We start from the raw sequence: 25559 nt of genomic DNA, 5'->3' as shown, positions 1-25559 counted from the left end.
TTTTAAAATATGATCGCATATTGAAAACATATTCTGGAATTTGAAAACAATGTCCATGAAATTATAGAGAATGCTCACAAAAATTTAAACCAATTCGTGCAGCATGTGCCGGTTGTGGCGTTTTTTTTTTTTTGCTTTTTCATATAGCAGGCCCTGTAGGCGGTAATGGCCCAGCCCATATGCCGGTCATGACACCCCCTGTTTTTAATGCTTTTTCCTCTCTCATTTTTGTTTCTTTTTTCCTTCTTCAAGTTAGCCCGGGATTCCAAAAAATCCAAATTTCAAAAAGTTATGAGTACTGAAAAAATATGTAGATACATCATAAAATGTTTGTGAATTCAAAAAACATTCAAGAAATCATAAAGTGATCATGATTTAAAATAAAACTGTTTGCAAATTATCAAAAAAAATCACGATTTAAAAATCATGAAATAAAAAATGTTCATGATTTTTAAAATATGATAGTGTATTCAAAATATATTAATGAATTTGAAAACAATGTCCATGAAATTTTATAAAATGTTCACAAAAAGTAAAACCAATTCGTAACTATAGCATGTGCCGGTCATGGGGCCCTTTTTTTCCTTTTCATTTCTCATTTTGGTTTCTGTTTTTTACTTCTTTAAATTAGTCTGGGATTTCCAAAAAATCCAAATTTCAAAAAATTGTGAGTACTGAAAAAATATATAGATAGATCATAAAATATTTGTGAATTCAAAAAGCATTCGGGAAATCATAAAATGTTCATGATTTAAAAAACTGTTCGCTTATTAAAAAAATCATGATTTCAAAAAAAAATCATGAAATGAAATTTGTTCATGGTTTTTAAAATATGAATGTGTATTCAAAAAATATTCGGAAATTTGGAACACAGTCCATGAAATTTTTAGAAAATGTTCACAAAAATTAAAACTGATTTGTAAGTTACGAACAAAACAAACCATCGCTTAGATAGAGTTTTATTAGGGGATCTGTAGTGGTCGTTTTATGATTTTATTTAGTCTCTCGAGCGTTGGGTAAAGAAAAATTTGTGTGTTCTCTATAGCCGAGCCCAAAAACATTGATACATCTTGCTATGGGTTAGTTTTTGTAAGCTATATGAAAATGACTAAATGTCTATTTTCCCTTCATACACAGCTCTTCTGGTACTACAGTTCTACTGGTTATGAAAAACATCGATACGCTAGGTCAACGCGAGACACACCAAGCATCAGTCTAGCTCAGGCAGGGAGCCATCAATGTAGATTGCTCAGCAAAAAATTATTTTGTTGTGGTGCCTTAGAAAATCAAGTCATGATGAGACCATCACATTTTCAGTTTTTGAAATGACTTCTTAAAAGTCTCTTCGCACCATGACATCAATCAGACATAGTTTGTGAAATGACATATTGAAAATCCTTATCTCATCCTGACATTTGATTCAGACTTTTTTTTAACTCTATCACATCTACATAATCTGATGCAACACACGGGCATATTTGCTAGTTGTATATAATATTAAAAATTGAAGGTTAGTAGTACACACATGAAAGTCAAAGCTTTGTACACTAAATGAGCCAGAGCTTCTAATTATAGAAAACTCAGAACCTACATTCAGATATGAGGATATACTAGCTAGGACAAAGAGGAAGGGGTCATCACCTTGTATTACGCTGGCGGAGGCCGCTCGCAGCTCGTGTCGCGATGTGTCCTTCTGGTGGCACCGCAACCGGGATTGGAGAGAGAAGTGAGCGAAAGAGCGAGAGGGAGAGAGTGGGGAAGGGTTCACTGGATTTTCGCTTGTTTTTTTTTCCTTTTTTTGGTTTTCCAGTTTGTATTTCTTTCAGGATTTCTTGTTTTTGGCTTCCCTTTTTTTAATTGGCTTTAGTGTGCACTATAGCCCCTAGGGTGAAGCAATTGTTAAAGCAAAGCACGGGTACGCTTGGCATGGAGCACTATTCTTTCTTTTGTTCCTATTGCCAGAGCATCGATCCCTCACCGTGCCATGGTGGCCTTGTCGTTGTTGTTCAAAAGGATCAATACCAATCATGCATAAGTATCCAAGAAAGCCAAAAAAAAAATCTAGAAACCCCATAGTAATTTGCAGCATCTATGAATTCAGGATTTGTGTACACTAAATGCTTACACACTTAACTATAAGGGAAAACAACTTATTTAATTTTAGTGCTGATGTATGAATGAGCCCCCTCTCTTGTTCTAGAGTTTTAGATTTCTATTTATTTTCACTTTTTTTCATATTTAGTTGGAACTTTCTGATTTTGTTTCCTCTAATGGTTGCTACGCGTGATGACTGTCAATCCATCGGAAATGTTCTTGCAATGATTTGAGGGATGAGAGGCAAGATATGCATCATTTCAACTAAAGTTCAACTTGTTTAATTTTGCAGTTGTAAGAGCAAACTTGGAATAGACGTTAGTTTAATTATGATTAACAAACTACTCATTCCTACTTTGTCACGATGCCAATGTGATTCATGTGCATTCGTTTCATTAAAAGACATGAAAAGGAAATTCATGTTCTTTTTCACCACGACATACATTATTCATTGCTCGTGCGCAGTCACCCCTCTTATACTTCACATCTTCTTTCCCACATGCAAACATGTCCTATAATGAAGGTTACTTCGGAGCCTTCTGATTAAAACATATATGACGAACATGGGGGCGGTGGACGCACACGGAAAGATCAGTTGGGTGACCTATAGTGATTCCCTTATATATACTAGTAGAATGCCCGTGCGTTGCTACGGGCAAATAATGGTAAATAAATTAAGGGGGCAACTATACCTTAAAAAAAATTCTCACGCCCGTCAATTTTATGTTTGACCATCAGATCAATATCAATGTTTAGGAGCATGCCACCAAATGTTTATCTTCGTCCTCTCCCGTGACGGTTCCTCCTCCTTTCCCGTGACCTATGCAGGCCGAACCGCCTGCATCCACCCTCTGCGGCCGCCTGCTATCACTGCCCCGCCCTCCCCTCGGCCTCCCCAATCATCATCTTGCCCCCCTCCCCCATTAAGTTTCGAACTCGTTCTCGCCGACTCCCACTCGTACATGGCTCGGCACCGCCGTCCCCAGCATCGGCCTTGTGCAAAGCAAAAAGTGACTAACGCAAAAAAAAATGAAGCCTGTGAGATTTCACAAAACCGATAAATCAAATAATGATGCTTTCGGATACGTACTTCACGTTGCAAATTTATCATCATACAACAATCATGTTTCAGCAACTTGATCAAACAATCAATGAACAATTATTTGATGTCACAATGATGTAATTTGTCCTTCACCTGAAGATCCACATGAAGCACAGTCTTTCTATTATTTTCTTTACCAAATCAATTACATCACATGTTCCTACAAAAAATGGAAGTGATTGTACAAATTTATCAGTCACTCGTGTCTAATGGCTTGTCCTCTTTGTCACGAGACTACACCAAACATTGAGCTTCACAATAACCCCAACAATCATCCTAAATGAGTTTACCATCTTCCTCGCCAACAATTGTGTAGAGCTGCCAAAGTTGCGGACCTTAAAAAAAATACAATGAACATGAGCATTGATGGAAAGGTAACAGTTGCAACACGATGGCGATCGAACCTTAGGGCGCAACTTCGCTTTCATCCTATGCCAACTCCTTTGGTGTCTCCCTCCTTTCTCTCAGCTTCATCGCCTCCCTCCCTCCTTCCACACCCCCAACTTTCTCCTTCGCTTGTTGCATCATCTCCATCGGTGTCTATCATTCATATCCCCTAGCTCGCTGCCATCTGTCCAAACAAATATGTGGTACCAATCAACTACAATAAAGATAAAAGTTGAAAATTGTCTTGGTCATCTTATACCTGATGAAGCTACAAAACCAGCAATTCCTTAACAATATGTGTGCGCCTTTGTGGCGACGAAAACCTGCAATTTCTCACAGATACATTGATCATACATTCATGTTACTGTGGTAGAAGAAAAAACTGTGAACCGCAGCATATCCACAACAATTCAGACAAGGGTCGCCTCCATGCCACTGCATCCTTTGTGGCCTTGCTGTTGACTAGGGATGAAAATGGAGCAAAAACGGACGAAACTGAGTGCTACCATATTTGTTTTCATATTTTTTTGCAGAAGCGGAAACGAATACAGAAACCCCGGAAATGAATACGGAAACAGATACTACCGGAAACGGACACGGAGTGAATACAAAACATACACAGAAACAGAAGTGGGCGCTGTCGGGACCTAAAACCCTCCTTTAGTCATAGAGAAATACACACAAAAACAGACAAATATAATGAGTTGTTAACATGGCTACAAAATAATATCATTATGTTAGCAACTTATGTATAGCTGAGTACATGTATGGTAGTAGAAGTTGTGCCTCAGATTCATTCTACTAATATTGTGTTATTGTGTGTTGTTTGGTGGCTGGGCCATAAAGGAGACATAGGTCTATAGTAAAATGGAAATTCCAAATTCACAGAAATGGAAAGTTCCGCTTCCATGTCTGTTCCACCGGAAAACATTGTTCCGTTTTTGTTTCCCTTTCCGCATAAAAAAAATTCCATTTTCACTTCCGTTTTGCAAATTTTCATTTCCGTTTTCATATTTCCTCTCCGTTTCCATTTTTCCTCTGAAAGAACTGAAAGTTTCCACTCCATTTTCATCCCTACTGTTGACAATGCACGTGCATGAAAATTCAGATATGACGACTGATATATGATCCATTAATTTCAGATATCCACTAATCATATCAACTCATCGGGAAGGATCCTCCATTAATATGAAAAATCAGGTTTCATTGCTTATTAGTGTATCCTCTTGAAAGAAGTGTCCATATCATTCGTCAGAACGACCTTCAATCAAACGGTTGACATTGCGAGGTAGAAATAACCAACTGCTTAATTATTGATAAGTTTGCAAAATGTGTTTTGAGTTTTCCAACCAAACTTCAGTGAGAACCTTTTCTCTATTATGCCTAAAATGTATACCCAACAGGAGAATGTAATTCATAATCTTCTGCTCTGGGAAATCACAACAGTATCCAAGAGATGCACAAATAAATACTATAAAAATAAATGATTAACTATTTAGTTGCTATGTTCTACCTATTTCTTAACAACCAAGAGATGTACCAAGCTAAGAAATACATAGCAGAGGAATAAGCGTTCCTAGGGAAATAAATACCCTTACTATTTGACATCAAAGGATGTGCAGAACGTGATCCGTCTACAAGTACATCTGGACCTTAATAGTTTAGTTCTAGGCTCTAGCAAGTTACTATAATTTCAGGTGCCCCCAAGTGGCATTTAGATAGCAAGATTTTCTCAAATAATATTATTTTCTGAAACCAGAAAAACTCAGTAATCACGTCAAAGAATGATGGTTAACACCAGTTTTTTTCAAGAAAACAAGAGAATGCAGGTTTCCGATGATTGAATATGTTGTGATCAGTCAATAGTATTTTAGAAAACATCATACCATTACCTTCATAGTTCAGACTGACAAGCATATGTAGATGCCCAACTTCTAGGCCTCTCCAACACAAGGAATTAACCAGCGGCAGCGCCATGTCAGCACACGAGCACAACTTGTGTGGCAAGCAAGGTTTTGGTTACGAATGAGGCAATTTTACCGAGGGGGACTGGTAAATGTGGTTACCACGGTTACCAAGAAATACCGAGAATATTTCGAATGAATTTTATAGTTGAATTTTGAATTCAAATAAATGAATGAACGGACATTCGAACCATAGACCTCCCAAAACAGGAACTGGGTTGCTACCAACATGTCAGAACCAACTCTCATGGCATTAATTAGATCCTACGTACTTTACTATAAATCAAGTGTTTAAATTCAAAAAATTGGTATTTTTTGCTCGGTATGGGGATTTATCGAGGGGCACGGAAATACGCGGTAACCATGGAAAATCTTAAAATTTCGACTGGTAACCAAAACCTTGGTGGCAAGTCGGTCATTTCGCAGGGAGGACTGGTTCCAAAGATTGCAAAGTAGCAGTCGCAAATCAAATGGTGCTCAATGGTGGACTGGTGGTTCACCTCATTATTCAGTACTGTATCGGCGGTACCCATTGCCCGCAGAAAGAGAATGGAAGGGATTTTTCTATGCCCGCAACAACTCGAGCTGCTGGGGCCGCTGGACCTCCTGTGGTCCGCCACACCAGCTGGAGGTCGGCCCACGGCTCACCGGGCGCCATCCGCTTGTGCAGGTGGCAGTCGAACATCCGCTCCAGCCGACCACCAGCGTCTCGCGTCCCGTGTTTTCGCCGTAGAACAAGCGCTGGAGCAGGTCCAAGATTCTGAACGTCGGCACGAACTCATCGTCCCACCGCCCGCGCCTGATCCCGGCCTCTGTCACCGCGCTCTTCAGCCGCCGCTCCTTGGCTAGTGCCCATCGCCTGCACGCAAAGCTGCCCGGACTTGCCGTGAAGTAGATGCCCTCGCCGGAGCACCGGGTCATGTACCCCGCCGCGTCGCCGACCATGGCTACGCGGCACGGGCGCGGGTGCGCCTCCACCTTGATCATGCAACACGCAGCGATATTGGGGCCCGCCCGCGCCAGGTTGCTGGACCGGAGCTTCTTGATCTCCGGCTTGGCGACGATAGTGCCGGTCCCAACGCACAACTGCACGTTGGAATCCATAGGGGAGGGAGGTCGGCTGGCGGAAGGATGGCGACGGCGGCGTGCGCGCGAGTAGGATACCCTCACTCGGGAGTCAGAAAAGGGGCGGGGCATTTGTTTCTCTAGGGGAGGCAATATCGTTGATTTGGTAGAGAACAAATAGAAAAGGAAGGTGAGATAAGTTTCCCGTTTTCCTGCGCTAATAGAGATACGTGGGACGGAGCAAGGCGAAGGAACGAACGAAACAAAGCGACAACCAAACCGACCATCACGACCGCAGACTCCTTCATTAGGAGTAGAGATAAATTACGTGATTGAATCTTTCTTCTTTTTTGTGTGGGGGAATTACGTGATTGAATCATCACTTCCCAAATCGGGAGGTGGGAAAAATGGGTGGGGCATGTGCTGGGGGAGACCTTCGATCGATGGGGTGGGGCGTACGAAGTGAAGAGAATAATTACCATATTCGAAGTTTCCTGAGTTATGGTCTTACCATACCTGGATTGATTTATTACTATAATTATCATATTTGAGATTTCTGAGTTTATAGCCTTACCATAGGTGGATTAATTGTGAAGAAAACCGGTGGGAGGGTGGTGGTGGGAGGTGGGACGAAGAAAAACTAGACGAAAAAAACCAGTCGAAAGTTATGGGACTATTCAACCAACTCGTCCATTAAGAATAGAGATATCACAAATCTTTGTCTAGATAGCAAATGCCAGTGCATCATTCCTCCTGTAGCCTTCATTTATAGCACTATATTCCAGTGCCCCACTTCACCTCTACCCTCTATATATACCACTATCTTCGCCTAACTAGGTATCAAATATAGTGCCTCACTTCACTTCTACTCCCTCCGTTCCTAAATACTTGTCTTTCTAGAGATTTCAACAAGTGACTACATACGGCACAAAATGAGTGAATCTACACTTTAAAATATGTCTACATGCATCCGTATGTTGAGTCCATTTGAAATGCCTAGAAAGACAAGTATTTGGGAACGGAGGGAGTACATGTTAGCAGCACTAGCTTCTTAGTACGCCAAGTAGGTGAAACTCACGTACAAAGTAGATGAGGAGGGATGAAAAATGAACAAAAAAGATATACAAAGCCATGGGAATAGGAGACAATGGGAAGAATAGAAGACCAAATGGTTGTGAAAATGTAGAAATGAACTATTATTATTGATCTTCAACCCAGTGACCGAGTGATCCTGTACAACTCCTCTGGTCTACACTTGTGTGGCTACAAGGCTTTGAATGTTAAGGTAAGCAGTGCTAAGTGGCTCAATGCTATTTGTGCTTAATTAATTAGACCACATTGAGAGTACTAACTAGTGACTAATTTCCTACTCTCGTCGTGTCACACTGGAAGCTTACTATCTTCCTGTTGTAACTAGTGTGTCCGAGAAATTATATATACTTATTACGAGGTCAGTTTTATGTTTGTTGTTTTGACATGACTACTTGGTCTATTCTGCATGTGAGTGCCGGCCTGGAAGAGCCTAAGTAAAGCTGCAGGATGGATGCTTATTGCCGGCACCGGCAGCAGCAAAGATCCAGCGGCCTATTTTTAACTGGAATTATCAAATTAATTGTATTTTATTTTCTGGATGAGCCCCCTCCCTTGTTCTAGAGTTTTAGGTTTCTTTTCATTTTCATCCTTTTCCGATTTATTTGGAACTTTCTGATTTTATTTTATCTGAATGGTTGCCACATATGTGAAACCACGGTCAATTCAACGGTTGGATGATTAGGAGGACAGTGGTATCTCCATCCCACCAGGCTCAAATCCTGGTGCTCGCATTTATCCTGAATTTATTTTAGTATTTTCGGCGATGCGCGTTCCGTGAGAGGAGACATTTCCGTCGACTAAGAGGCGCCTACAGTGACTTCGTAAAATCTCAAGATGATATGTCGGCTCAGACTGTGCTCATAAGGATATGGTATGCGTGTGTGCATTCATAGGAGTGAGTATATGCATCTATATATAAACGCTTGCGTCTATATCCTGTTAAAAAAACGTCTGCGGTCCCGCTCGGGCGCGTCCACAAACAGTGAACAATCATGTCTCAAATAATCTCTTCCACAACGGATAACTCAATTAAGAAACCTCTAATCCATAAAATTACTGAAGGAAATATGCCCTAGAGGCAATAATAAAGTTATTATTTATTTCCTTATATCATGATAAATGTTTATTATTCATGCTAGGATTGTATTAACCGGAAACATAATACATGTGTGAATACATAGACAAACATATAGTCACTAGTATGCCTCTACTTGACTAGCTCATTAATCAAAGATGGTTATGTTTCCTAACCATAGACATATGTTGTCATTTGATTAATGGGATCACATCATTAGGAGAATGATGTGATTGACATGACCCATTCCGTTAGCCTAGCACTTGATCGTTTAGTATGTTGCTATTGCTTTCTTCATGACTTATACATGTTCCTGTAACTATGAGATTATGCAACTCCCGTTTACCGAAGGAACACTTTGGGTGCTACCAAACGTCACAACGTAACTGGGTGATTATAAAGGAGTACTACAGGTGTCTTCAAAGGTACATGTTGGGTTGGCGTATTTCGAGATTAGGTTTTGTCACTCCGATTGTCGGAGAGGTATCTCTGGGCCCTCTCGGTAATGCACATCACTATAAGCCTTGCAAGCAATGTGACTAATGAGTTAGTTGCAGGATGATGCATTATGTAACGAGGTTGAACTAGGTATTGGATATTGACGATCGAATCTCGGGCAAGTAACATACCGATGACAAAGGGAACAAAGTATGTTGTTATGCGGTTTGACCGATAAAGATCTTCGTAGAATATGTAGGAGCCAATATGGGCATCCAGGTTTCGCTATTGGTTATTGACCAAGAATAGTTCTAGGTCATGTCTACATAGTTCTCGAACCCGTAGGGTCCGCACGCTTAAGGTTTCGATGACAGTTATATTATGAGTTTATGAGTTTTGATGCACCGAAGGAGTTCGGAGTCCCGGATGAGATCGGGGACATGACGAGGAGTCTCGAAATGGTCGAGACGTAAAGATCGATATATTGGACGACTATATTCGGAGTTCGGAAAGGTTCCGAGTGATTCGGGTATTTTTCGGAGTACCGGAGAGTTACGGGAATTCGCCCGGGAATATATGGGCCTTATTGGGCCATACGGGAATAGAGGAGAGAGGCCGAAAGGAAGGAGGCGCGCAGCCCCCCTTTGGTCCGAATTGGACAAGGGGTGCGGCCCCCCTTTCCTTCCTCCTCTCCCCCTCTTTCCCCCTTCTCCTACTCCAACAAGGGAGGTGGAATCCTACTAGGACTAGGGAGTCCTAGTAGGACTCCACACTTGGCGCGCCCCCTCCTAGGGCCGGACACCTCCCCCCTTGCTCCTTTATATACGGGGGCAGGGGGGCACCCCATGACACATAAGTTGATCTACGGATCGTTCCTTAGCCGTGTGCGGTGCCCCCCTCCACCATATTCCACCTCGGTCATATCGTCGCGGAGTTTAGGCGAAGCCCTGCGCTGGTAGAGCATCATCATCGTCAGCACGCCGTTGTGCTGATGGAACTCATCCCCGATACTTTGCTGGATCGGAGTCCGGGGATCGTCATCGAGCTGAACGTGTGCTGAACTCGGAGGTGCCGTACGTTCGGTACTTGGTCGGTCGGATCGTGAAGACGTATGACTACATCAACCGCGTTGTCATAACGCTTCCGCTTACGGTCTACGAGGGTACGTGGACAACACTCTCCCCTCTCGTTGCTATGCCATCACCATGATCTTGTGTGTACGTAGGAAATTTTTTGAAATTACTATGTTCCCCAACAATTACATGCGACGTGAAACCTATTCTAAGTGGAGCTCGTCCGACTCCGCCGTGTCTATGTCTGGTGGCCGGCTGCGCCCCTCAAGAGTGTTTCTCCCATCGCTGGCGAGGTAGAGTAGGACATGCATAGAACACACACCGGCTCACAGGACTCAATGCGCTACCATTTCCCATGCCCCGCTCTTCCTCGTCGGAGTCTGGAGTCTTGATAGTGCCGGTCACGGTGCCGGTCAATGTGAGGTCAATGATGGATCCATCATCGTTGGAGGCCCCGTCCACTACGACGCGTGGTTGTGACGCCAGGGGTCGTAGGCCATCCGTTGAGGCGCCGCAGAGTGCGACTCCGCCTCGCCAACATCTACCATGAGGGCTGCCACGGCCTCACGCGCCATACACTCAGTGGACGGGCCAGGGATGGCCTCATGGTCCGCGCGCCAATGAAGGTGTTGTGCGTCCACCACGGTGTTCGGATGACAGGCGGAGCACACTGCCTCCACGAGGTAGCGACGACCTGCCTTGCACCGGATCCATGCACCATTTGGGCGGACACGATGGATTCGCGACGGAACGAGCCCGACCACTATCGGGCATTCTCATCGCGGGGGCGGTGAAGCGCAGTGCGGATGGCCATCTCCTCCTCGGGCCCGCCTGGGATGAGGTCCCAGTTCACGGATCGACTAAAGGAGAACTTGGATCCACTGCCCGCCATGGCGGAGATTGCCGGACGGTAGCTTGGGTGGTGGAGTAGAATGGCTAAGGTTTGGTCCGGGGAGCGGATGGGGACGATTATATGTGGGATCTGGGTGGGTTGGCTCCAACGCGGCGGACACACCCGGTCGTGCCTGGGCCTCCTCATATCCACATCATATTTGGGCAGGATGTGAGGGGTGACGGTCAGCACGGGCATTTGAAACCGGTTTGAGGCGTCCGTTTGGGTCGGATTTTTTTTTGACCGGGCCGTCCATCCGGGCATTTGAGCGGGGTTTGAGGCGTCCGGATGTAGGTGCCCTTAGTACATTAAAACCAATTTTGAAGATAAAAAATAGTTTTCTAGCTCGAACCATATGTCCTATTCATAATCTGTTTTTACTGTTGGCTTTGTATCGACAGAGTTTCAACACTAGATCCTACATGAATATGTTTTCAACAAAAAAAAAGATTACAAATAGGTAACTAGATAGTGTATTCCAGTGCCTCATTTCACTTCTACCCTTTACACATACCACAAATCTTTGCGTGACTAAATAGCAAATGCCAGCGCATCATACCACGTCTACCCTTCATTTATACCACTATATTCCAGTGCCCTACTTCACCTCTACCCTTTATATATACCACTATCTTGCCCCACTAGATATCAAATTCTAGTGCCCCCCTTCACTTCTACTCCATGTTAGAAGCATTAGCTTCTTAGTACGTCAAGTAGGTGAAACTCATTGTACAAAGTAGATGAGGAGAGGATGATAAATGAAGAAAAAAGATACACAAAGCTGTGGGAATAGGAGACAACGGGAAGAACAGAACACCAAATGGTTGTGACAATGTAGAAATGAACTATTTTTATTGATCTTCAACCGAGTGGATTTGTACAGCTTCTCTAGCTTAAACTAGGGTATCTATGACCAGTGGTGACTGGTGAGTGTTGTGACCAGTGCCCAAGTGGAGTGTGTCGGAGAAATTATATATACTTATTACGAGGTCAGTTTGATGTCTGTTGTTTCACTGGATGACAGGGCTACTTAGAGCTTGTTTGGATCGGTGTTGCCGTCTGCCAATCCAAAATTTTGGCATTGACTAGAACGCTAGCTTTGGATCGCCTCCAATAATTTGGCTCACGCGAAGCCTAGCCAGCTTTCCTGTGCAATCCGTTGCTGACTCATATGTCTGGGCCGGAACAGAAGCGCTATATTTTCACCGGCCCCTAAAAAATGCACGGGCAGCCCGTAAACCGCTGCTTCCGCCGCTATATGCAGGGGCATTTTAGGGTTCCCGTCTCGGATGGATCCGCCCCCCTCCGCCGTAGTCCACTTCCCCTCCGCCATCTTCCTTTCTTAGCTCTGGTGACCGATTCCGCCAGTTTTTCCCTCTTAAGCACATATCAAAGGCGGGAGAAGCTTGCAAACATGGGGCCACCACAGGTCGCGTGGCCAGCACGATGCGGAGGCCGGCAGCTCCAACTGGCCCGCCGTCAAGCTGTGGCACTCGGCGCTGGCGCGCAACCGCAAGGCCCTCTCCTGCAGCGGAGGCAACCATGCATGGCAGCACTTCAGTGAGCTCCACAAGCAGCTATGGCCGACCACGAAGAAGCTCGGAAAGGTGAAGATCATGCACCATGCCGCGAAGGAGGCGCTGGAGGCCAGCGAAGCGGGCGCCGCCGAATGCCTCAAGGGGGCGAAGGAGGAGTACCAGCTCGACTAGGCCCTCCGTGGAGCTAGGTTTTATGTTTAGTTTATCTGTGTGTGTGTGATGAACTCCGGGGAGTTCCGGACTGATCTATGCAACGGAACCTGTTTAAGTTTAAGTTTTTAAATTTGCGGTGCTATTTGCGGTATATCTTCTGCGCCGAGCATGAACCGCCCGCAAAACCATTTTAGGTTTTGCGGGTAAGGAATTTAGGGCATCTACTAGAGGTTCTCTAAGTCAAGCTGCAGGAAGAATGCTTATTTTGCCGGCAGCAACAAAGATCGAGTGACCTTTTTTTTAATGTGAATTATCTAATTTATTATATTTGCTGGCTTTGCACCTGCTCACTTATAACATGGAGTGGGTATTTAGTAAAAATCCAATTTGACTCACAGCCACTGGCCAACCATTACCACCCCAAAATGCATGCTTAGCTGCTTGAGTTAGTAGGTTGGTAACAATGGATGATTAGTTTGGATTAACTTCCATTGCTCCAATTCTGATGCAAGCGAATAGATGGACATGTATTCTAACACAAACACTCATGCATTTGTTATGTTTAGTTTTTAACGGTTTTGAAAATCATCTGCTATAACTGGATATACCGTATAATCAGCAGAGGAAATTATTTAGTCTAAAAGACGTGGTGACTTGTTTGCATCATCTTAATAATACAAAATAACATAGATAGATAAAATATGTTATCCACAATATACCACCAGTCAAAACTAAAGATTACATTGCAGCTGCATTTCTACGAGCAACAAACCGACTACAACTAAGACACCATATTAACCACCAATAATCCGCAAAACAACCACAGCTGAATATTATTATTTGACCACTGAGAATTCCAAATGAAACTGCGAACGATAACAAAGACATGGATACTAGTAGATGATTAGCTTGCCACTAGGCAGCTACAGACCCCACATAAGCAAATGACTCCAAGCTATATAAGCTAGGTTGAGCATGTTCCACGACTTCAAAGGTGTTGTACCATCAGAACATGCAGATCGAGCTTTATCGCTCAAGTCTACAGTTTAGGATTAAGGCTTGGACTCGCTGGCCCAGCTGCATCTGAAACAGAACAACAGGTTAGTTGCGTAACCCATTAAGAAAAGCTTGCACTGTAAGAAAGTGAGTTTTACTAAGAACTACAGCCCAAACAGTTAAACACGGAGTATTTGCAAAGATGTCCATCATCCAGACAATGAAGTGTATCAAATATCAATGATGTGACAAGTTGATGCAAAACTATAGTGACCTTTCGAGCTACATGATGCTAATATTCATATATAAAAGATATGCAAAACCAGTTATCTATCAACAGTAGTCCCAAACACTACTCTAGACAACTAGTACCGCTGGCTCTGAGTACACTTTAGCACTGCAAATACTGCATTCATCTCATTAACAAGCTTTTTTATTTGTTTGGTTCAATGTTTTTCATATCAAGCAAACTTTAGGATAAGAAGTATTTCCTTCGCATTCCAGTTTTACTGTTGTAATGCTACAAAGAGTTTTAAGGTGAGTTTATAAAAAGTAGTACCTGAAGCATGTGGCTTGAACATGCTGCACACATCATAGAAATCGTTCCTCACAGAATCCAGTGAGTTCAGGCACCTACAAGGAAAACAGTCCAGTAACTTGTGAAACTCCTTCCAATTTGCAGCTCACGAAAGAAACATGTTAATAATTAGCAGCTCGTGGAAAACATGTTGATAATTAATAACTACTAAAAATGCTCATCCCATTACAATTTGCCTCCACAGATTTTTTTTTTCTCTGATAGAATTATCTTAACAGTTTATATAGAAGTTTTATGAATATCACCCTGGAGTTCTGGACATACTTGCTTAACAAGATATACACTTGCGTCCATAGAAAATAATCTAGCAGAGACAATATTCAGAGAAGGCGGCAAAACTTAGCTTCCATTTTATAGCTCTAAACGCTGTGCTAATTGGGGCATTGCCGTCAATGCTGTAAAGTGAACCCAGCTTTTCGTTTCAATTTTTGTTTCTAAACATTCATGGAATAGTGTTCCTACATTTAATACAACGTTATTAAAGGATATGATTAACTAGAAAATTATACTAGAGCGGTTATATTCCTAACCCAACAAGCTTAGTGGAGTCGCCCAAAATCTGTGTCTATAAAGGCTGAGTAAAATGAGTAGTTTACAAAGGCAATGAACATGCAATTGCATCAAAATATACTAACACTAATAATATGGAAATGTGTTGCAGTAGATGAGTAAAGCACACTAGGCCATCACATTCAGTATGAGATTTCAGTAACAAAATGATCGAAAATACAATAGTGTGACATAATGATACAAGGTACTGACCCATCTCTGCTCTTCTCCTGACAACACTGTTGGAACTGAATGCAACTGTTCTTCACTCTCTGAGCACCAATACTGCAATATGCAATAGCATACAATCAGAAAGACCCACAAATCGCTTTAATGAATGAAAATGAACATCGCAGTTCTATCTCTTCACTTCAGAATCCTAAGCGAATAGATGTAGCATTATTATTATCTGTACCTGAGTTAAGAAGTCAACTAAATACAACAATGAAAGACCGGTGTAAGCAAAGCAATTTATTTCACCAGAGCATATGCAATATGAAACATTAATCCAGCAGGAAATATGTGTAGTTTCTGTAATGAAAGTGCTAATCGAAGATAAATGACTTTGAATAAGCTAGATATTTTACATGTAAAGTGGTAACGACTCATTGGCTTACATCCTCTGGTTCCAAGAACCACATGTATAGACCAAAAACACACACGGACTTAACTTGATTAGGCAAGGGAACAGTTTGAACATAATAATATTAGTTTCTAAGGATAATACTACCAATGTATATTAATAATCACACAAAGGGCTAAACTTGCAAAACTATCAACTAGTTCGAATGGGATCAATTGACCTGAATATGTAAGATAACTCGAGTGTACAGAACCATCCAAGTAATGTGAATGCAGTGGAACATGTTTCTCGGATCTATGTCACGGAATGTTGTGACGATAAAAGAGAGTATGATAATCCTCACCAAATTAATTATAAGAGACCCACGATGTGAAGTGCTACTCTTTGAGCCGCTTGATGTGTGCGGAACATACTGATAGATCTAAATTATTAAACATGACAATGGCTGAACAGACATGTTTCTTTGATCTATGTCATGGAACGTTGTGACCATAAAATACAATATGATAATCCTACCCAAATTAACTATAGGAGGCCCCACTTTAAAAAAGAGATGTAAAGTGCTATCTTTGAGCCATTTGATGTGTGTGGAACATATGATGTTTTTTTTTGTCGAATGTCGGATCTAATTATTAAACATGACAATGGCTGAATCGATTTTCTTAATTGGTTGGACCACTTTACACAGTACTCATTGAGCTGTCTGGTTTATGGGAAGCAGATCATATTTGTCAGATCCAAATCATCAAATGGTAACAACGGACAAACAATTTGTCGGATCTAAATAATATAGTAGTATAATGGCCAAACGGTTTGTCGGATCCATATCACACAACAGTACAATGGCCTAACTGTTTGTCTGACCTAAATCATAAAACAATACAACAGACAAATTATTTGTCGAATGCAGATCATATTACGATACAACGGCCAATCGGTTTGTCGTATCTAAATCAAAAAATGTACGACGACAAAATTGTTCGTCGTATCAAAATCTAAATGAGTATAACGGCTAAATGGATGACACCTCTCCCCAAATAAATGGGAAGATCTACTTGTTGAGCTGCCCAATGTGTACGGAACGGATAATTTTTGTCGGATCTACATGGCAAATCACTGCAACATGCCCAACAGATCTCAGCCCTCCGCATGTCGACCAGAAGTGGCACTAGTAAGAAAGAACATCAATCTATACTCATTGAGTCGTCCAACCAATGCAGGAAATGGACCATCCTTGTCAGATCTACGACATAAAACACTATAATGATGAAACAGACCATAATTCTCCCCCAAGATGATTGGATACCTTACCATGTATCGAACAGCGAGCTAAACACCTAATTTGCACGCCAAGAACCGACACAATCACAGTTCCTATACTATTGCACAATCACATACAAAGAGGACATGAAAGAAGAAGAAAAGAGCTCACCATGCACTGCTTCCCTTGAGTTCATGCACAAAACGGCTCACCTTGTGATAGTCCACACATGGCTTGTCCCTGCAAAAACAGCAACCATATCCCCAAGTTAAAAATCAAACCAACCACTCTACATTAATGGTCGGATCACACAACATGGGTGGGGGAGCAAAGGAAAGGAAGCTTGTGTACAGCAGCTTGGCGATCTCGCCGATGATATGCTCGCCATCCTCGCAGAAGAGCGTGACAACATTGTCGATGAAGTCTGGGGCGCTCCCTTCCTGGAGCATCTGCAGCTCCTGGAACTGATCGTCCAGCAAACCCTAGCCCACCAAATGAACACAAAAAAAAAATCAAATTCCCCAACAAATATCGCGTTACCTATCCACCTCAATAAGTTCCGTATAATTGGCACCAAAATAGTAAACAGCTTACCGCGGCGAACATTTTGGCCACGAGGGTGTTGAGCTGGTTCAACATCGGGGCCGCCATGGCTACCCACAGCAAGAAGACTAGAGCTACCAAGGAGGAAGAAAGCTAAGCGAGGAGAGGACAGGGAGTGAATGGATGGAGATTGGTGTTGGTAGGTGTCGTATATATATAGGGGAGTTGGATTGCAAGTCTTCGGCCGTAGATGGCAATGGACGGCTACCCTTTCTTCTCTTTATAGCTCTCATTTATTCTCTTTCGTCCTTTCTCATCCGAAAACTGCAACTTTTGATTATTTTCGTCCTTACTTGATTTGACTGGTTAGACATAGTTTCCTTGGATACCTTTTATTTTTCAGAAAAAAATCGCTAGATACCTCTTATGCTCCAGCTTTTACCCATCTGTTTACAGCTAAGCGGCGTTTTTTAGTAATGTAATTATTACATTACATTACTAGAGACCGAAAATGACAGCAGTACTCAACAAAGCTATAGAGGTTGGCAAACACTAGCAGATAGTTAATAATACTCTGGTCCAACTGCTGGATCTTGGACCAAAGACCAGAGAGCCTTGCTGATTTTGTCCGGATGGAACGACCGAATAGCAGAGCTTTGGCTTTCGTATCGGGATCATCTGCCTGGTCTTCGCATTGCATAAAACAGCACCAGTCTTTTAATTATCTCATGAAGAATGTACTACGTCCATATATTGGAGAGGAAAGGTTAATGAATTTAGGGGGTCCCCTGTTATGTCTCGCTACAGCAAGTGGGAGCATACAAGAGCAATGGCAAAATTCATAAACTACATCGATGGTGCAATCTTGTCATGTGATCATTGCTCTGAACCATGTATTTCAATTCTTCTTGACAGTGATCTCTCCAGATAGAAATGAAAATCTCTCCAGATAGAATTGGACTACTAAGAGTTTGTCTCGTACAGCACCAAGTGCTCCCGATTATATACCAAAGTCTGACAAAATAAGGACATAACCTTCAATGCATAAGAGAACCAGTACCTAGCCAAAGGGGTGCTTACTTGTCATGAGGAGTTCCTGGAGCATGCCCGAGATTCAAAAAATCCTGCATATTTAAGAGACTGCTAATACAGAGGGAGGATGATCTTTCAAGACAACCACAGTGGCCTGTGACACGAAATGTCTTGAAGTAAGATCCTAAATAAATTCTTAATAGCTCAACTACATGATTAACTATGAACAAATGGACCACTATCTAAAGCTCTTGAGCAATACAGCAAATCAATCAATCAACTACCATATATGAATAGACTGAATTTCACATAGAAAAATAAGTAAGATATAATTCCGCTGCCATCTTTGATGCTAACAGATAGCAAAATAAAACAATTTTAAGGAAATCATTAGCTGGTAACTATTTGGTCGGCTGGCAAGTAGGGATTAATAGGCGAACGGCAGTTAATCAGCCAATAAATCAGTTAATCGGCTACTCGGTGACCCACCGAGTAGGGATTAATCAGCCACTTACCTGATTTATCAGCCGATATTTTGAACAAAATAAAGTACTAAGTTGTGAACCACATCCATGCCTTAATGAAGACAGTAGTAGTTCATAAGCCTACAAACCATGGAAGCAAAACATAATGTGCACAAAAAATGTTAACTATGCAGGTACAGTTTGCAATCTATTCTCGGGACAGAAAAAATCTAGACAGCCGATAATTCAGACTGTCCATGTCCAGTGTCACATCTCTGGCTTCAATTTTTTTTTTTGAAGGACTACATTCTACAGAACAAGCTTCATATTGTTGTGAAGATATATTTTTACACCACTGAAAACAGATTAGATGCCATCTGGAAGAGCCAGCTTGCATCTGTTAATGCCTAACTCTGTTTGCATGAAGATAGCCTGTGAATGTAACAACTTATATTAATCTAGGCAATAATTTATGTCAATCTAGGCATATTGGATACCATGCTAACCGAGGGTTAATAGTCTAACCATTTGGTGGTCTTAAATCATGATATAACAAATTAACACCATAGCTTCTTCCATATATACCCGCTACCTTGCCGGGCTGGGCATAAAAAGGAACTACATGTAACCCTTGATTGATGCAAACCAAGGAAGATAGCTTAGACTCAAAATTTATACAAATCTAAGACAAGCTTTTTGGGACGGAGGTAATATGAGAAATGATTGGATATCTTGGACCATATAGAGTTTGAGACAAAACATCCTTTCACAATTAAGCAAATCTTCATTTTGGAACTGACGCCGCTTGCTGGAAGAATGACATGTACCAGTAGGCTGAGGAATGCCCCTCCACATGCTTTTGCTTCCCTCGGCTACGAAAACGATCGCCTCCTTCTCTATGTTGGCTTCGCCACTGATCCTTCCAGCACCACCTCTGAATGGCAACATATCCAGTGATACAGTTTTTGCATTTAGAGATTTAGCACACTAAAATCAGTTAAAATTGATTAGTTATCAGAGCAAAAGAAATCTACCTTAATACAGTAAATAGTTACCCTCGTAGCTCCAAACAATTGGCTAACAGAGGAGCAAGCAGGCTGAATTATCCATTAACAACTCTTTGTTGTTTCTTGAAGTTCTTTGCACTCGGGGCCAGCTGATCCTAACTCTCCAATCCGCAAAATGTAGACCATAGAAACATGTCAACTTAGGTGCAGTCTAAAACGTAAGCTTATAGTAAATTAAATAAGGATCTGCGCCTACAGTACACTAACCTTGCGAAAGTCCTGGCAATTGAACTCTAGGGCTTCCATCCATAAGATCATAAGCATATCACCCTTTAGCAAACTGCAGCTAACATACATTTCAGTTACTATAATCTGAACATATATTCCAGATACTATAATCTGAACATATATTCCAGATATCAGAAAAGAAACATAAACTGAAATGCACCTTGATTGCCTGCTATATCTCGACTGCATTGATATGCAATCGTTGGAAGGACACACTCCAATTCTCTACGAAAGAAGAAATGAAGAAAAACAATAGTCAGATTTATACACATAAGTACAGAGTTATTAAGAAACAAACAAGGGTACAGGTAAAAGAGCGGGGGGCATCCATCAATAGTTTGAGCTACATTTTCATGTGACTGCATTGGTGAATGCCATGTCATACAAACTCTTAATGTATAATGTATCCATCAGGGCTGCAACAGGCACATGCTTGCAACAATACTTCTCAAGTTTACGGTATTAAGCATGTATCAAGTTAAAATTTAACTTGCTTCACTGCTTTTCTTTACTGAATTAGCCCCTTGCTACTATAAAATTCTAAATGCAGTCAATTTTTACATTAAACTCTGATGATTGAAGGTCAGTACGACACTTTTCTCCGAGAAACATTAACCTTATGATAATACCCCTACCAGAAAGGTTGCCAAGATTTCTAAAAGAATATGCACATCGGGAGCAAAATTAAAACACTGACTTAGATGAAGTACAATCAGATTCCGATGAACTGCAGAGTAAAGAGAGGAGGCAATTGGAAGCTGTAGCAAGTCAACCGCTTTTAGCCAAGCTAACATGAAAAGTATTATGGGTTTACAGCTACTTCGATTGATACAAAAATGAGCTTTTCAGGACTGGAATACAAACTTTGATCACAAATCCTGTGAAATAGGTTTTATATCCAGAGGAAAGTCTTTCTAGAAAGGATGATGGCCCATCTCTTGTGAGTGAACTCGACTCCCATCCCCTAAGCGCACATGGTCATCTCAGAGGTATTTCTTCATTACCACCTGACAATGAAAGCAAAGTAAATCTAGTAGGGACACTACCTGTCTTATGCTACACTATGAAATACCACCTGTCTTATGCTACACCATGGTCATCTCAGAGGTATTTCTTTACAGAGGGAGTAGATTGCAACACTGGCTCGTTGGACACAAATGCAAACACTACTGCGAATATATTATTGGCAAATTATCTCATGAAATACTAACATAGTGCTTTACCGTTCGAGAAATCCATAAACTATAGCCAGAATTTAGATATAAAACTAAATGTAAGAGTTCATGAGAAGTTAGACATCATCAGAAAAAAGTGGTAGACTAATAAACTTAACAGCTTACTTGGCCAATTGCCAAATGTCAACTTGTGCATCCTACCATTTTAGTTACAGAATTAAATACACGCACAGGAATGATGAGAGATTTGAAAATGCTAAAAGAGGAATCTGCTAGCAATCCAAACAATCACAACTTATAAGGGGAACTGTTTTATCATCTACACTGGGCAGAACAAGTCAAGGTCAATGTACAGTTGGGCTTCGATATCATCATATAGGTCAGACAAACCTGATGAAACATATAAACACACAAGTGTATGACATAGATTTACTGCATGAACTGCGACAAAATATCCTTTATCAATGCCAACAAAGCGACAAAATCTTAATGAAACCTAGGAGCAAAAATCACTGCAAGACTTCAACAGGGTTGTGTCTTACTGGAAACAACAAATAGTTGGCAGTTGAACAATGATGCATCTTTAAGGTCCTTCTCCAACATAATCAATTTTTACCCCCGGGAGCCTTTCCATAACCCTGCATTGACAAGTAAAATAAGTAGAGCATTAACAACACGGCAAAATGACATGTAGCAAACATTGATGTATGATAGGTTGAAGTACGGCCAGCTCTGAAATGCTTACTTTGTTACAAAAAACAGACCGTTACAACTACAACCTATCTGCTTGACAACTAAAAGTTAAACCAACTCTAGCACGCTTCGGCAGTTACTTTGGAGGTTAAAGAAAGTACTGGAATTCCTTGTGTTTTTAGATCAAACATGGTTCAAGTCCTTAATTTTCCCTTGCAAAAATCATACATACACATATAACAAATTTTACTATCCGTCACTGAACTTCAATGATAGCTTCCTCCAGATGAACACCCAAGGTGGCAAAAACTAATTCAAGTGCAGAATATGTGGCGAGTTGGAAGTAATCTGCCCCAGAAGGCTAGCACATTATGCACAGCATTTCAAATAAACAAGATACTAGGGGGAAGTAATTAAGAACCTGCAGCCTCTGCAGATATTCAGACCATGAATTCAGAGCATGGATGTACATGATACCAATTGTTTGGTGCCTATATTCACAATCACACCGACCAAAGCAATAACCTAACCACTGAGTTTTAGCAAAACTAAAGGAGATGTACAAAGAAGGAAGAAACACCAACTAGCTGCTAGTGAACCTCCTGATGGTGCTTGGCACAAAGAATTAACCACGGGACCAAAACATAATAATAAACTAAAAAAAACTAAAGCTATCCACAATAAATACATAATTTATGGCCATGGTGCAGAGCATGAGAATCCACAAACACACAATACAAAATTAATGCCTCAGTAAAGTTACTAGTGGCAAGTGCTTCTCCATTGTATCAATAACATTACCAGCATAAAAATGAAGAGAGAAACCTAAGTTTAGTGGCTTAAGCTTAAATGATGCCAAGTTGCCAACCCTCCTCCAAGTGAGAGCTCGATGTTTAGTTATGCCATCTCACTTTAGCAGATAATCTGTACATATGTGAGCCCCCCACAATTCATCCTGCAGCCCAGTAGGTGTTTCCAATATGACCAATGGCTCCAAATGGTTACCTCTGATCCAACTAGAGGAGAACTCAGTTCCAAACACTTTCCATAGTTGGATGAATACGTATCTACTCCCTCCATCCCATAATGTAAGACGTTTTTTGACACTACACTTACATTATGGGACGGAGGGAGTATTTCATTAGTTGAAACAAAGACGGGTCACTATGAATCTGCATATGAGCAAACCAAAATGATTTGTATATCAAACCATAACTGAAAAACAGATTAAGCTAAAGCCAGGTGAATTGACCGCACCAAGAAGACTATTTACCTAAATTTGGGACGGACATCAGACTGATCCTCCAATTATCCACTATGAATTGCAAAATCAGTAGTAGAATATTAGGAATGCACCACCCACATGAAGGAGACCTTACTGTGGCTCATTGTCTCAATGCACCAACAACTAACTTGAAAACTGAAATTTTAATGCACTGCAGAATGGCCTGACCTCACACTTACTTTGTTCCAATAAGTGTGTTTAAAACATGAATGAGGATGAGAAGTTCATAACCAATCAATGGTTTCTTCTCTGCTGAGTGATAGCATTACATACCAGTATTTGGGGATCAAATTATCAATCCCATCACACGTTAGCAATGACCAACCCAGCATCTAACAGTCATACAACAGCAGACAACCAGCACCCAATTACATCATAGCCCGTCTTGGCTTATGTGAATCTGAAATTAGTCGGCACGTCCCCCTTGCAAGCGGCATCGTAGTCTTCTGTGAGGTGCGGTGCAGCCTCCTTGTGAGGGAATATGAACTTCTTCCTGAATGCCTTCTCACTAATCTTGAAAACGGTACTGTAGTTTGGGTCACGCTTGAGCAATCCATTTTCCTTGAGAAACTTCACAGCATAGTACCGGGGCCTGAGCCGGCCCTCTAGGTTGTGACCGATTATTTCCGACCGTTGAGCAATGTACACCGGTTCCAAGCCCACCTCGGAGATGAGGAACTCAGACCTGCGCTGCAGCGACTCCTTGGACCTCGCCAGCACAGTTGGAGCCTTAGAAACAGCCATGCCTACCTCAGCATCCGTCCAGCTGAAGGTGTTCTTCAAGTAGTTCACCCTGGCTGCGATCTTGTCCTCGCTGAGAAATGCAACAGCGTGCAGCGCGTGCCTGAACATCCCAGAGGCACGGGGCACACCTATGTTTTCAGCGCATTCCACCATCGCCTGGACACGCTCCAGGTTGGCGGTGACAATCCATGGTTGACGGCTGCATAGCTTGGCAATATCACAAGCACCTAGCCCGCACTCCTGCAGATAAGCGACATTGGGCTTAACCACATCGTCGAGGTCAGCGGAGAGAAGGTAGAAGTTCCTCTTGAGGGCCCGGAGGAGGTACTCAGAGGACCCAAAGAGAGGCAAGTAGTAGTGCAGCTTGGAGACGATGGATCTAGAGCGGAATCTCTCGGGGCCAATCGAGGCGAGGCGTGCGACCTCCGAACGCGAGAGACCGAGGCCGGTGAGCCCCGCCACGTTGGGGGCCAGGGTTTTCTCCACTTGGGCGCAGAGGAGCAGCGGGTCCCTGGCGACGAGAGCGGCGATGTCGGTGGTGGAGAGGCCGAGGCCGGCGAGGAGGGCGAGCACGGCGTCGGGATTGGCGGGGGACTTGAGGTGGGAAAGCTTGGCGGAGGCCTTGAGGGCCTGGGATCGGGTGAGGCCGCAGGTGGAGACGAGGTACTCCTCCACGGCGAAGCTAGGGTTTGGGGAAACGGCGAGCGCGGCGGCGGAGACGAGACGGTGGAGAGAGGATACGGGAGAGGTAGCTGGAGAGGAGATGAGGTGGTCGAGGACGCACGTACGGAGCCGGAGCATGGCGCTGCGGCGGCGCGGTGGCGCCGGCGGCGAGGGAGGGGGTGGGGAACGACGGCGGCTGGTGCGAGAGCGAGAGGATATGCGATGCACTCTAAATGTGTCACTCGCTCCTCTGCTCTGATAAGGCTGGGCTGGGATGGAGTCGCTCCTCGTATACACGATTGTTTTTCTTTACCCCTAAAAAAATGCAATGAGGGTTTTTTTTCATACAAAAATTCTTCCTTTTCCCGTCAAAAATAAATAAATCTTTTTTTTGTTTGAGCAAAATGATCAATAAATTAAACAAAACAACTGGGTTACAGTTAGTACAAAATCTCTTCCAGTCCTTCAAGGAAGATCTTCATTTCTTGCAAGTTAAGTAAGACCATGAGTCTGGATTTTATGGACTCTCAAATTAAGACTAGCTACAGTATTGGCGTCTAGTCCTTGAATGCCATCTCTATGACATCATTTGGGTGAGGACCCTTTTCGCAAACCATTGGCTGGCTGGCGTTGGCGTCGTCAGTGTTCTCCTCCTCCTCGGGATACTCCAACTCTGAGTCGATGTCTTAGTAAAAACACAAAGAACTTAGACTGTCGTCATGTCTCCACCGCCTGGTCATTGGTGGACCCCACTTCTCAAGACACTACCGAGTTTTGGGCCAGCGGACTCGATGAATGTGTGACA

At 42.4% G+C, this 25559-nt stretch overlaps 2 protein-coding genes across 5 annotated transcripts; both read right to left on the bottom strand.

The window, feature by feature from the left end:
* Positions 1 to 13541: 13541 nt before the first annotated feature.
* On the bottom strand, positions 13542 to 19432 carry LOC123135442 (histidine-containing phosphotransfer protein 1). The gene is made up of 6 exons (XM_044554519.1): positions 17455 to 19432; positions 17212 to 17342; positions 17032 to 17100; positions 15230 to 15301; positions 14429 to 14502; positions 13542 to 13956 (listed from the first exon to the last, which is right to left on the bottom strand). The coding sequence occupies exons 1-6, from the start codon at positions 17509 to 17511 to the stop codon at positions 13913 to 13915; spliced, it is 447 nt and encodes a 148-aa protein (XP_044410454.1). The 5' UTR covers positions 17512 to 19432; the 3' UTR covers positions 13542 to 13912.
* Positions 19433 to 20022: 590 nt separating this feature from the next.
* Positions 20023 to 25027, bottom strand: LOC123135441 (uncharacterized). 4 transcript variants are annotated; one of them, XM_044554518.1, is made up of 6 exons: positions 23621 to 25027; positions 21912 to 22007; positions 21059 to 21201; positions 20355 to 20419; positions 20174 to 20246; positions 20023 to 20067 (listed from the first exon to the last, which is right to left on the bottom strand). In XM_044554518.1, exon 1 carries the CDS (start codon positions 24890 to 24892, stop codon positions 23738 to 23740), a length of 1155 nt encoding a protein of 384 aa, XP_044410453.1. In that variant the 5' UTR covers positions 24893 to 25027; the 3' UTR covers positions 20023 to 20067; positions 20174 to 20246; positions 20355 to 20419; positions 21059 to 21201; positions 21912 to 22007; positions 23621 to 23737. The 4 variants fall into 4 exon arrangements, with proteins under 4 accessions (XP_044410453.1, XP_044410452.1, XP_044410451.1 ...); XM_044554517.1 differs by having other exon boundaries at positions 21059 to 22007; XM_044554516.1 differs by lacking the exon at positions 21059 to 21201.
* Positions 25028 to 25559: the final 532 nt, after the last annotated feature.

Source organism: Triticum aestivum, chromosome 6B (genome assembly GCF_018294505.1).
Source record: "Triticum aestivum cultivar Chinese Spring chromosome 6B, IWGSC CS RefSeq v2.1, whole genome shotgun sequence".
Taxonomy (NCBI): Eukaryota; Viridiplantae; Streptophyta; class Magnoliopsida; order Poales; family Poaceae; genus Triticum; species Triticum aestivum.
Note: the sequence above shows the minus strand (reverse complement) of the source record. Positions and strands in the feature narration are given on the sequence as shown.